Source organism: Anarhichas minor, unplaced genomic scaffold, assembly GCF_050575085.1.
Source record: "Anarhichas minor isolate MPS153535 unplaced genomic scaffold, ASM5057508v1 ptg000015l, whole genome shotgun sequence".
In the NCBI taxonomy this organism is placed as follows: Eukaryota; Metazoa; Chordata; class Actinopteri; order Perciformes; family Anarhichadidae; genus Anarhichas; species Anarhichas minor.
Genome location: NW_027466461.1, coordinates 1,289,557 through 1,302,613, shown reverse-complemented (window position 1 = coordinate 1,302,613; position 13,057 = coordinate 1,289,557). Strand labels below are relative to the sequence as shown.

Below are 13,057 nucleotides of genomic sequence, written 5' to 3'. Positions count from 1 at the left end.
TGAGGCGGCAGGAACAGGAACTGTAATTCGCTGCGGCGCTGAGGCGGCAGGAACAGGAACTGGAATTTGCTGAGGCGGCAGGAACTGGAACTGGAGCTTGCTGAGTCAGCAGGAACAGGAACTGGAATTCGCTGCGGCACTGAGACGGCAGGAACAGGAACTGGAGTTCGCTGCGGCTCCGAGGCTCGATACGGAGTTGGGTGGAATGCCGTCCGAATACGGGGAGCCGGAGTCGGCCGGACCACAGACTGTTCTACTACACTCGCTTGGCCCTGTCTCCGGCTGAGAAGGCGCTTAGCTGCATAATCAGAGGCCACCGGAGGGTCAAAACCCCTCCTCAGATCCTCCACAAAGTCCACATAAAACACAGTATTAGGCCGATCAAAACACAATGTTCTCGCGGCCCACTCCAAAGCCCTTCCCCGCAGTAATCCAACCACGTAGGAGACCTTGGACCCGTCCGAGGCAAAAGTCTGAGGCTGACGGTCAAATACCCGTTGGCATAGCAACAGGAAGCCCTGGCACTTCCCCAGTGTTCCGTCATAGGGATCCGGAGACAGCACGGGGAATTCCCGGACCGGCGGAGCGAGGACTGGAGGGAATAATGCGGGTGCTGGAACTGGTGGAGACTTGACTGTCCAAGCTAGTTCCTGCACGATACAGCCAACCTGGGAAACTTCAGATGCGAAACTTCTCATTTCCTCCAGCAGAGTGTTATGTCTGTACAGCGCAGCTGCTCCTGTGGTTGCTGGGTCCATTATGGTCAGTTCATTCTGTCACGGGAGTTCAAGATCAGGACCCAATAGCAAGACCATAGGAGACAGGAATGGCTGTATGGAGCCCGTGGTCCGACACAGGAAGCAGGCCGGATCGACGGTGTGATACCAGTGGTCCGACACCGGAGGGCAGGCAAATCGACGGTGTGATGTCCTGTGGATCGACACCGGAGGGCAGGCAGATCGACGGTGTGAAGTCCCGTGGAACACAACGGAGGGCACGGGGGATTCCCGGACATGCGGACATTAGCTGAAGTGTCTGCAGCTGTGTGGCCATGGGAGGTGTTTGGTCTGACAAGGATCCTGACACATTTTGCTTTGGTCACTACCAAAAATGAGTTTTAGTACCCATACAGATGTAGAATGTCACTTCACTGTTTTTTCCTGCAGTTTGATTCATTTTTAAAAGCTGAAAATGCCAATTGATAAGCTAATGTGACGTAAAGATATTTTACCAATGTTTTGTCTTTATTTTACATTTATTTAACCAGATAAGTCAATTGAGAACCAGTTCTCATTTACAATGACCGCCTGGCCGAAAAGGCAGCAACAGGAGGCAAGTCGTTACAAACGTCATAGAAACATCTCATTCAATCTCATACAAAAATTACAACATCCTAATATGTACAATATATAAAAGACAACAGTGTTCTGGAGAAGCAAACTCAGAAACAGTTGCAGTGATCAGAGACTATTGTTTGTAATTTGTAGTTATTGAAGGAGGGTAACAGAATGATGGTGTGGAGTTTTTGTCTTCTTTTGTTGTTTAACCCCCACCCCTGGTCTGCCCCTCCAGGTTCCTGGTCACAGAGGTCCCTCTCCCGTTCCTTGCAGCGAGCTGAGTCTTTACTTAGAAGCACCTTTAATCCCAGTCTGAAGTGGCTGTTCCACGGCCGCAGTCAAGATGAGGAAGAGGAAGAGGTAGAGGGAAATTTTGTGGTCGCTCACAATCTGGTGTCCCGGTCCTCTGCACGTCTCCTGCGTCTGCAACAAGCTCTTCTGACCATGGCACCCCAGTGGCAGCCGATGAGCTGGGCACAGAGGGGATCTCCACAGGTGGGTTCTGGATTTCAGCAGGTGTTGATGTGTGTGATCCCCTCAACCTCATGTTTGAGAGAAAGAAGGAAGAACCTTTTATTTCTCTGATGCGTGCTTTCATAATGTTGTCAGACACGCTGCAGCCCAAGAAGGAAGAACCTTTTATTTCTCTGATGCGTGCTTTCATAATGTTGTCAGACACGCTGCAGCCCGTTTAGTTTTGGACCAATATTTGAAACAGGTCCAATACTGTACTGGATCTCCCCGCTGCCCTGGTAGTGGTAGTTTTTATGAAACAAAAGAGTTTTATCTCAGGAACGCCTGGAGGGAATTTCTTCAAACCCCCGGCTCCCCGGGCGCCTATCATTGGCAGCCCACTGCTCCCTATGTACAGGGATGGGTCAAATGCAGACGTCAAATTTCGTGTATATGTATATGACAATAAAAATGGTTTCATTCTAGTGAAGGAGATATCTCAGGAACGCCTGGAGGGAATTTCTTCAAATCTTCAAATTTACCATGAACGTCCACTTGGACTCGAGGATGAACTGATTTGATTTTGGAGGTCAAAGGTCACTGTGACCTAAAAAACCGCATGTCTGCATGCCATTACCGAAGATTTCCAATAATTTTATGACAATTTCACACAAATGTCTAACATGATAAATGAAGACATTTTGGGCATACAATACATATAATACATACGGTTGGTACATACGGTTGGTAACACAGTCGATAGGCAGTAATCCTAGTTTTCTTGTGATTCGTTTGTGTTTATTGTTTAAACTAAGCTGCAGTTATTAGCGGTTTTAGTTCTTTTTTGAGCATCTCTGCAGTATTTATGTTGTCTTCTGCTTGATTGAAGCATATACAACTTTTATGAATCAAATAAGTGAATGAGACAGAGCAGAACGCTGTAAGTGATAACACTCAGCTAACATGACAGAGCATAAATACAAAGACTAGAGCGGACAAGATGAGAGCTTTACAGGTTAATACTGGACTGATGAGAGATGAGTAATGATGGGGGTCGGAGACCAGACTATTCTGTGTGGTTGCCCAGCGTTTGTAGAGGGTGTAGATTTGTCAGTAAGGGGAGTTGTTAGCAGAACAAGATGTTTAAATAATTGAAAAAATTAGATAAAGAAGTGAAATAAAAAGATAAAAAGAAGAGGCAAAAATTAAGAATTATAGTTCTTATTGTGATTAGGGAGAAGAAGCAATGTCATAATTTGAGTTTCAAACTCTCCTCTCTCCTCCTCCCCCATCAGGTCTGTGTTAAAGGTGTCCCAGCAGAGGGTGGCGTTCTCGTCCTGCCCTCCTCCTCCGTCCTGCAGGGACACTACACAGCTCTGTGGAGGCTGCTGGAGCAGCGCTCCCTGCTGCTCTTCATACACGAGTACACCAGGAGGGCTCGCCTAACGGCAACGTACATAACCAGAGTGAACCAGCTGCTGGAGGAGCAGCTGGAGAAATCACAGCGGACACCTAACCAGGTGAGGCTAAACTATTCTGTGTAATGTCAAACACAATGAGAATCAGCACAACTGTGCAGCTTTTAAGAGAAAATTAGGCACCTTTTATGTGGATGTCCAACCAGTGTTGATGGTAAATGTAGTCCATTTAGCAATAGTTCCTCAGTGCTGCTATATTGACCCGGAGAGCAGTAGAGCTGTGAATCTTCACTCACCTCACGATTCCATTTCCAGTCATTGATGCATCTCAATGTTTCGCTACTTTTTCAAGAATTAATAGAAGGAGTCAGATAAATGTGAACTGCATTTTTATTTAGAAAGTGCTTTCAAAAACCAGACTACAACAGTCTAATATAGAAAAAAGCTGCATTTTTTTCAACACCTGTATCTGTGTGAGCCACCTCACTACATTACAAAACCAAAATAAGTCCCTCTGCAGGGAATTACAAGTGTGCTGTAAACCACAAAAATAAGTCAGTGAGACCAAGGCTGATGGCCTATATATTGTTGGTTTCTTTATATCTTTATTTTTTATGTATTTTAAAATGACTTTAATGAACATTTGTTTAACAGTGCCATTGTCTGCATTGTCTTTGTTTGTTGAAAGGAGATCTGCAGTGCGTATATTTTTAGTGAAAAAATGTATCAACTAAATGCAGTTGTCCACTCATAATCAAAAAACTAAAAACATATGAATGAAAGATACACAGTTTTATAACACTTAAAATCATTGATCAGCAGATGGCAGCATCTTTTTTTCTGAGAGACAACACAATATTGTAAACTTTGAATGAAAAATAAACAAACAATGTTAGGGTAGTGGCCTACCCTGGGCCCCGTTCCTCGTACGTGGTTCAACTAAGTCGATCAAATGTCCTATTAGCCAGCCTAAATTAACCCGATGATTGAAATCAGGCTATCTCGGTTTCTCCAAGGCTGATCCGCTCTCAAACAATCTCGTTAATTCGAACCAGACTATCAGGATCAGGATAATTGCGCGTGCCCGTCCTACTTCAAAAGGGGGAAGCGTCGATCACCGAAACCATGATTTTCTAACAGTACAATGGCAAATAAAGTCAAAGAAAGAGCCTCTTTTTACTCCGCTGACGAGCAGGAGATGATCATGAACGCATATGAGGAATTCAAGACCATAATCACGGCTAAATCTAACACCGCCACCACTGCGAGGGCTAGACAAGAAGCACGGCAAAATATCTCAGACAAGTTAAATGCGTAAGTGTTGGGAAAATGTATAGGCTAATTTTAATGCCTCATCACCCCAATCAATCAGATTATATGTCTTTAAATGTGCCTGCTGGCAGTAGGCTTAATGGAATGCATCATCCAATGAGATCTTGCTAGCGAAAATAATTATCTCAACAAGTATAAGTAGAATAAGTAGGCTAGATAAAAACAAGCCCAAAGAGTATCTAATTGATACGAATTAATATGAGGATATATGTACTGTATGCCCTTATGTATCATGTACTATATATGTGTATATACATGTATGTGTAGATTACCATATAGAACTCTGAGTTTGAATCTGTGTGTGTGAATCTGTGTATGGGCGGATCAGTGTGTATGTATTATTCATAATCAGAAATTCAATCAATTGAAGCAGTGAAAAGAAATAGTGTGATTCTCTCTATTCTTATCATGAGTCCACCTTCATCATGTTCTACACTAATGATATGCTGGTGTACTAATAACACTGTCATATCATTATGAGTGCTTTAACCCCCATGTATGCAACGCAGCCATCAAGAGGACATGGGAGCAAGTAAACACTATAAGCACAAACACATTATTCAGAATGGTGAGTCAATATGTGCCATGGTAATGTAATGAACATATCCATAAGTTTATTAAGCGCCAAATAAACTTTACGAACAGCACGGCATGCAGCGGCTTTCCCGATGTTCTCCGCACACTGTACAAAAATGTACAACTCGCAAAAAAGCGCAAGTCTATGCATCCAGTCTGTGAGACAGTCAATGCTCGGCTGCAGCGTGTGGTGTTCAATGTATGGCTCCAGAAGGTCTGTAAATAACTGATTCCTTGTCGGCAGAATCGATAGCGCTCGTATAGGAAGTCATCATGATGTGATAACGGATCTTGGCGATGTGGAAGAACTCTCTTCCTATAAAACGCTAATCTAACTAATATCGTTCCTTCATCAGTGGGATCTCTGAGGAAGGGAGCTGTACATTAATGCAATAGAGGCTTCTTAGTTTGCTCAGCTGGTTTAATGGATCACCGTGTGTCTTACTTTACATGCATTTCCGGAACTCCCGTATAACCCCCGGTATATGTGCAAGCGCATTAGACTACCGTATATGACAGGAGCTGCCATTTTTTCCGGGCGTGTGGCAGCTTATCCAGCTACCTTCAGTTAGCCTGCGCTGGAGCAGGTTCAAGCTTATGGATGTGTTGCTTTGGTGATTTTGCCAAACTTGTTTCGTGGAACCGAAAAGCCTCACTTATGTAATCTTATCCTGAAAATTATCCGGCTAACTCAGTTAGCCACGTACGAGGAACGGGGCCCTGATGTTGGCTCAGTGAAATACTATTGAAATACCTGGACCATCCTGGCAAGTAGTCAGTATACAAGCTCATTTTAAACCAATAGAAAGCTAAATCATCAGAGCCGCTGGATTCCCAGATTGCACTTCAGCCAATATGCTTCCACCTCTTTTGTTCACATGGTCTGTTTACCTGCATTCAACCAAAGCCTGCTCCAATGTAATCGGTCAGTACTACTCAGACTACAAACAGAAACCAAAATCCAGTTGCCTACAGATTCTACATATGAATGAATATGAATCTGTTTAAAGAGATTACTCTCTGAATGGCAAGGTCAAGTCAAGCCTATTTGATTTATATAGCCCAATATCACAATTTACAATTGTGTACAAACAGCACCCTCTGTTCTTAGACCCTCACTATGGATCAGGAACAACTCTTAAAAACTCCCTTCAACAGGAGACAAATTGAGAAAACCTCAGGAAGAGCAACAGAGGACAGACAGACATGTAGTAGATGTTGTTTGTACAGAATAACCATCAGAATAACATCACAGTATCGACAATCCATTTGACGAAATTATAGATATTTATATTCTATGAATATATATGAAGAAGATTGATTGAGGAGGATGTCAAGCAGCTTCCAGCTGTCGCCAAACAGGTAGAGCCTGAGCCACACGATGAAGACGAAGGACAAACAGAAGCAAGGCTGGAGCACATCCTTCACACAGAGAGGAGCATGAAACAAACTTAGGGAGAGAGGTCCTGGGTTAGTCCAGACAGAGAGTAGTGTCACTGCCAAATAAATACATACTGCAGATAAATACTGAAGCACCCAGACTGCCCTGATACCTGTGTCCTGCACTAAATCTGGTTTAATTATAGGGCTGGGTATTCTGTACAAACTTAAATATATCAATATCTCAGAATATGAACAAGACTTAGGGTGGGAGGCTGGCCGCACACAGGAGGGAGGTTCATTCAGTTGTCGGTGTTTGGGTGTATAATGGGTCTCCTGGCTGAGTCCGACATAAACCCACCTGGGGATATTGACTTGCCTGGTGTGTAAACAAACAGTGTTCTGTGAATGACAAGTCAAACTCATCCCCTCTCAAATTCGAGATTTTGTGTGTCAAAGTTCAATCAGACTGAACTCCGTGCAGAGTGAAGGAGCTGGGTTCATTGGAGACCGGAAGCAAATGTGTCTTACCCCAATTACAATAGCATGTGACAATCTACGATGTGATATACGGAAGACTTATAATTGAAATGGTGTCAGATCGATACATATAAACGGCGTCATCAACAGGTTGTATTATTTATTGCTATCATTTTACTAATTGAAGACAAACCACACCATCTGCCTCTGGCTGCAGATTTGTGTTATTTTGTGTTCCTGTCGTGCTGCTCGGAACCATCCAGACAACAATAGGATTCTCTGAAGAAACATCTTTCCATTTGTTAAGCTGTTGTTATCAAGCTTCCCTGTGATTGGCTCAGCTGTTACAGATCGATGAGACCAGTGATGTGACACACGGCTGTATCCAATAAAGCTGATTCTGATTCTGATTCTGAAACCGAATACCATGTGAGCTTAAAGACACCCACACAAATATGTCTCTATGCTAGCAGCCCCAAGTGGTCGTCTTTAGGCACAGCATTACTTTGAGCCAAATGCTAACATCGGCATGCTAACATACTCACAATGACAATGCTAACATGCTGACGTTTAGCAGGTGTTATGTTTACCACGTTCACCCTCTTAGTTTAGCTTGTTAGCATGCTAACATCTCCTTATCTGCACTGACTGCACAGGAATGTCATTAGCGTTGCAGGTTTTTGTTCAGAAACCAAAGTACTGGACACATTCTGACCTGATGTTGGCGCTATAAGAAGAGTTCGAGGATCACCAAAGTTTACAGTTCATCCTGAGGGGACCATGAATGTGTTTACCATAAGTACTTGCAAGACATCCAATAGTTGTTGAGATATTTCACTAAAAAACAAAAATGTCAACCTGCTGCTGATGCTAGAAGATTAATGTCACGCCAAACCATCCAACAGTTGAGATGTTTCAGTGTGGTGGTGTACACAGCCAGAGAGCTTACATCAACTGTGTGCTCAGCTTTATAATCTTTTTGACTTGTTTTTTGAGCCGATGGTTCTTCTTCGACTCAGTTTTATTTTAGACAGAGTTTTAATGTTTGAGACCATCACTTCTCAATAGAATAAGGATTCAAAAAACTAAAGTATGTTTGTATTGCTCAAAATAAGATACTGAAAAAATAATCCTTTTGTTATCAGTGGTGATGCTAGGGTACAGTATCAGTAGTACTTGTATAGAAAGATTTCAAATGATACCTATGGTGCTTATTCACAAACACAAGCATTCTCCTCTCCTTTCCAGACCCCATCCAGCTGGTCTTCAACCAGCGTTGGTCTTGGTTCACTGAGTCAGGAGCTCCGGGTCCATCTCAACCACTGGCCTTGTCTGTTCTCCAAAGTCCACTCTGACCGCTACCTGAGACCAGTTCTGGTCCAGCAGACCCGGCTGCTGGTGGAAATCAAACAGACTCTGGACTTACTTGGTCTGCAGGCACTGGTTTTGATGGAACATTATGTGTATGTCATTCTGTGTGCTATAGCTCGGACTGAATTAGACTCTGTACCAAGAGAAGTCCTGGAGGATATTTTAGCTGGAACAGACCTGTATAACCAGGCAGTGGGAGAGCAGAGATCACAGCAAAGTACCACCCAGCTGAGGACTGCAGTATTACAGCAGGCGCATAATTCCACACTGGACTGTAGTCTTCCAAACAGCAAAGTCCGTCACCCTGCTGCCTTCACAGTCAAAGAGCTGATGATGATTTTAGCGGTGCATCAAGCAGACATGGCAGCCAAGCAGCTGCACTGCTGGGCCTCTAAACAGAGCTGTCCCATCTGTCAGGACCACACCAACCACGAGGCCTATGCATGTTCACACAGCTCTGCTGGTCAGGTGGCCAATCCACTCAGATCTGCACTAAGATCTGAGTGGACCTGGGAGCAGCTGCAGCACACCTACCTTATTTCCTCTCCTCTCTTCTCTATTCATCATCAGTCATCGTCTAGTCACACTTGCCATAAGACTCCTCCTGTTTACATCCCTGACCCTCATTTGGACAATACTATCTTTGAAAAACACCATCCTGTGCTAGCCAAGCCCACCTTTGTCCAACACAGACCAGAGGGCTCTAACAAAGACCAAACAAGCCAGTGCCAAACATACATATCCCAGACGGGTCTAGTCCAGACTAATATGGAAGCTTTAGTCTCAGTCCAACCAAATCTAGAAAGTTTGGAAAACCGTAAACTATTGCAGACCATTTCCCCCCCTTCACCCACCCCCCACTGTCTTTCAGCCCTGCCTCTGTCAGGGGTTTGCCAACAGGACCATTCCTCAGTAGAGCTACTTTTTCAGGTACTAGTTTCCTCCAATGACCTGCTGGCTCCTCTGGTGTCACATACACCTACACCAGGGGCTCCACCTGAACCACTGCGCCCAGATACAATGGCAGATGTGCTATCACCAAACGGAAAGACTGACCTGATGATTTTAAATGCTCCCAGTATAAATCCAGCTGATTCAGAATGGAATATTCTGAGTACAGAGCTGAGCAAGGACCGGAATGTGGAAGGAACTCAGCAGGAACGGGCTGAACTGAAACTAACAACCAGGTAAGAAGCTGCTGTCAGGTAATGTCAAGATCAACCAGCCACTGACTGTTGTGTCGATTGTTAATGCGCTATTGTTAAGCAATTTGGTTGCCTATCAGATCATCTGAGACACGTTTGACACTCCATGCTGGGCAACAGCAGGCAATAGCCATATATTATATGCTGGCCATTCACATGAACGTGCAGCGCTAAGCCTACAGTATAGGCTTAAGGTTGGCTGGTGCAACGCGCTCCCGGATCTTCCACATCCAAGGGGCCAGAGATCAAGTGCACTAGCGTTTCCGTTCCCCGCCCCTCTGCCCTCTGTCTCGCTCACATGAACAATTACATTACATTACAACTTTTAGGAGCTAACTATTCAAGTGGTCATCCTGGGAAGTTAATTTACCTCGAAAATTCTTTCCCAATATAAGTCTAGCCCTGGGTTTTGGATGTGAGGTAATAGTCGGATGCTAGTTTCCTGTTAGAACACATTGACTTTCATGCATACTACTGCTACTACTACTAATAATAATACATTTTATTTATCTAGCGCTTTTCAAAATTCTCAGACACTTTACAAACATTAAAATCATTGTAAAAAAGCTAAACACTAAAAACATAGAACACACATTCGTCACGCATTAAAAGCAGCTCTATAAAGGTGGGTTTTGATTTGTGATTTGCAGTGGCGGGCTGTGCATTTTATACCTGGGCCTTCACTGCTGTCCTGCAGCTGAAATACCACCTTATAACCACATTGTGGCACCACAGCTGTTATTCATTTTTAAGGCTGTAACTATGTACATCGTCATATTAAACCATTCAGTACGAGTCGTTTGAATAATGCTAGAGCATTTAGAAAAAGCAAAAGCCTAAATTCAGGAAAATATAATGTTCTGAGCTGGTCTGGCTGTGGGATCCACCGTCACTCCTTAATGACAAGCCGCGACCCAAAGAGAGTAACATTAGATTTTACTTTCACAACATGAACGTTGAACGTACTGCTCTGCAATGTCTTTCCTCGGCTCAGGTTCCTCGATCATGGTGCATCTCACTCAGTCAGAATGCATTTTGATTGGCTGAGCTGCATCACGTGATGTGATTCACTACCCATCAGCCTCTGCAGGCTGTTAAGTTTCGTTTCACGATAGTCACGTGCTCGCCCACTGACCAATCACAGCACACTCTGTACCTCGCGGGAAAGCTACACACGGACACTGGCGGCATGTAATGCTGACGTCATTATAGGCCGGCGCGCAGGCTCTGATAGTCAAAGAATACGCCCAACATGTCAAACTAAAGATCTGATTGGTTGAACACTGACAATCAACAATATCGTCCCCATTTACTTTAATCTGCACTGGCTGCAGGTGAGACTCTGCAGGCCTCGGGCCTCTCTTCTTACCTAGAGACACAGAGGTGAAATCTGATTGGATAAAAGCTCTACTTAAAACAAGCTGCACTGGAAGCAGAGCAACTGAGGAAGACAGTAGCTGTGCAATGAGAAAATAAGATAATGGGAAAAATATTTTTATAAATTATAATACATGTAGTGTATTTAAGAAAAATTATGAAATTATAAAATAGATTTTTTATTTTTTTTATTTTTAAATATATATAGTTTTGTGATTCTGTTTAGGCCAGCAGAGAAGGCCTTGCAGGCCCTGACGGCCCGCCACTGGTGATTTGAATATGGAAAGGTCAGTGCAGTCTCCGATGTGTTTGGGGAGAGAGTTCCAGAGGGAGGGGGCAGCTATGGGGAAGGCTCTGTCGCCCCATAATTCACTATCATTCCAAATATGACAATAATCAAAAATTTGATATGGGTCATCTTATTCCAAACTATTAGTTAAGTCATCTAAGATGGCGCCGCAGACGGCTGCCTCGACGTGTTGGTGCGCATTGTTTTGTGTTGTTTTTGTCGTTAATTCAGTTTTATGCTGTGATACCCGGAGCTCTTTCACCAGAGATGAGCTCATGAACATCAGGGGTACAACTCCAGCGGACTTAGTTCCAACATTTCTGCTAACTTCTGTGGAATTACTGGACATTCTTGTCAAAGGTGCGCTTACCTTAGCCCATGCAGTGAGACGCCGCAGGAGAGGGAAACGGGCCAGCGTGCTTGTGCGTCTTCGCACACGTGGATTTCGCACACTGCTGCCGGGCATATTTCTCTCAAACGTCCGCTGACTGTGCAACAAACTGGACGAACTTCAGCTACTGGTGGGGAAAGACAGAGACTTTTCTACATCTTCCGTTTTGTGCTTCACTGAGAACTGGCTCTGTGGATCGATTCCGGACTCTGCGCTCCAGCTGGCTGGCTTCCAGCTGTTCAGAGCGGATCGCGATACGGAGCTCTCCAGCAAATCGAAAGGTGGAGGAATCTGTTTTTATACCAACAGTGGCTGGTGCAACGATGTGTCAGTGATTCTTCAGCACTGTTCTCCTGATCTGGAATCCTTCATCATAAACTGCAAACCCTTTTACTCCCCCCGTGAGTTTGCTTCATTCATACTGGCTGGTGTTTACATTCCGCCGCATGGCAACATGCAGGAAGCACAGCGCGCGCTCACCGACCAGATACTGTGTGTGGAGCGGACCTACCCGGACTCCTTAGTTATTGTCCTTGGTGACTTTAACAAAGGAAACCTCAGCCATGAACTCCCTAAATACAGACAGTTTATTAAATGTCCAACCAGAGAGGAGAACATTCTGGACCACTGTTACACCACAATCAGCAGGGCCTATCACGACGTCCCTCGTGCTGCACTGGGTCTCTCTGACCACGTCATGGTCCATCTGATTCCTGCATACAGGCATAAACTCAAGCTCTGTAAACCTGTAGTGAGGACATTCAAGAAGTGGACCAGTGAAGCTCTAGAGGATCTTCGGGCGTGCTTGGACTGTACAGACTGGGATGTATTCAGGACTGCTACCAACAGTCTGGATGAGTACACAGAGGCTGTAACGTCATACATCAGCTTCTGTGAGGACAGCTGTGTTCCATCAAGCACCAGAGTGAGTTACAACAATGACAAACCCTGGTTTACAGCAGAACTCAGAAAGCTAAGGCTGCAAAAAGATCAGGCATTTAGGAGTGGGGATAAGGACTTGTACAAAGAGTCAAAATACAGGTGGGAGCAAGGCGGTGAGAGATGCTAAACGACTGTACTCTGAGAAACTGCAACACCAGCTCTCAGCAAATGACTGCTTCTGTCTGGAGAGGTCTCTCAGATAACTAACTACAAGCCTAAGACCCCCCCACTCCATGAACGACCTCCGCCTGGCAGACGAGCTGAACAAGTTCTACTGTCGCTTTGACAGACAATGAGACAGTCCTGACTCCATCCCCCACAGCCCCATCAACCAGCCCTAGACCACCAGGTCCCCCAGCCCAGCAGGGGCCCATGCCTCTGCACCACCCATCCCAGTGTCCCCCCCACCCATCTCCCCAGTAACGACCCTCTCTATTAGGGAGAGTGACGTCAACAGGCTCTTTAAAAAACAGAACCCCCGCAAAGCAGCCGGCCCAGACTCTGTC

General features: G+C 44.7%; 1 protein-coding gene across 1 annotated transcript in view; it reads left to right on the top strand.

Moving 5' to 3' along the window:
- ccdc142 (coiled-coil domain containing 142) overlaps window positions 1-13,057 on the top strand; it is a 121,989-nt gene that overhangs the window by 75,069 nt on the left and 33,863 nt on the right. Inside the window, exons 5-7 of the mRNA XM_076092063.1 lie at window positions 1,573-1,832; window positions 3,086-3,310; window positions 8,225-9,534. Coding sequence (XP_075948178.1) covers window positions 1,573-1,832; window positions 3,086-3,310; window positions 8,225-9,534 — 1,795 coding nt within the window. The remainder of the gene's footprint in view (window positions 1-1,572; window positions 1,833-3,085; window positions 3,311-8,224; window positions 9,535-13,057) is intronic.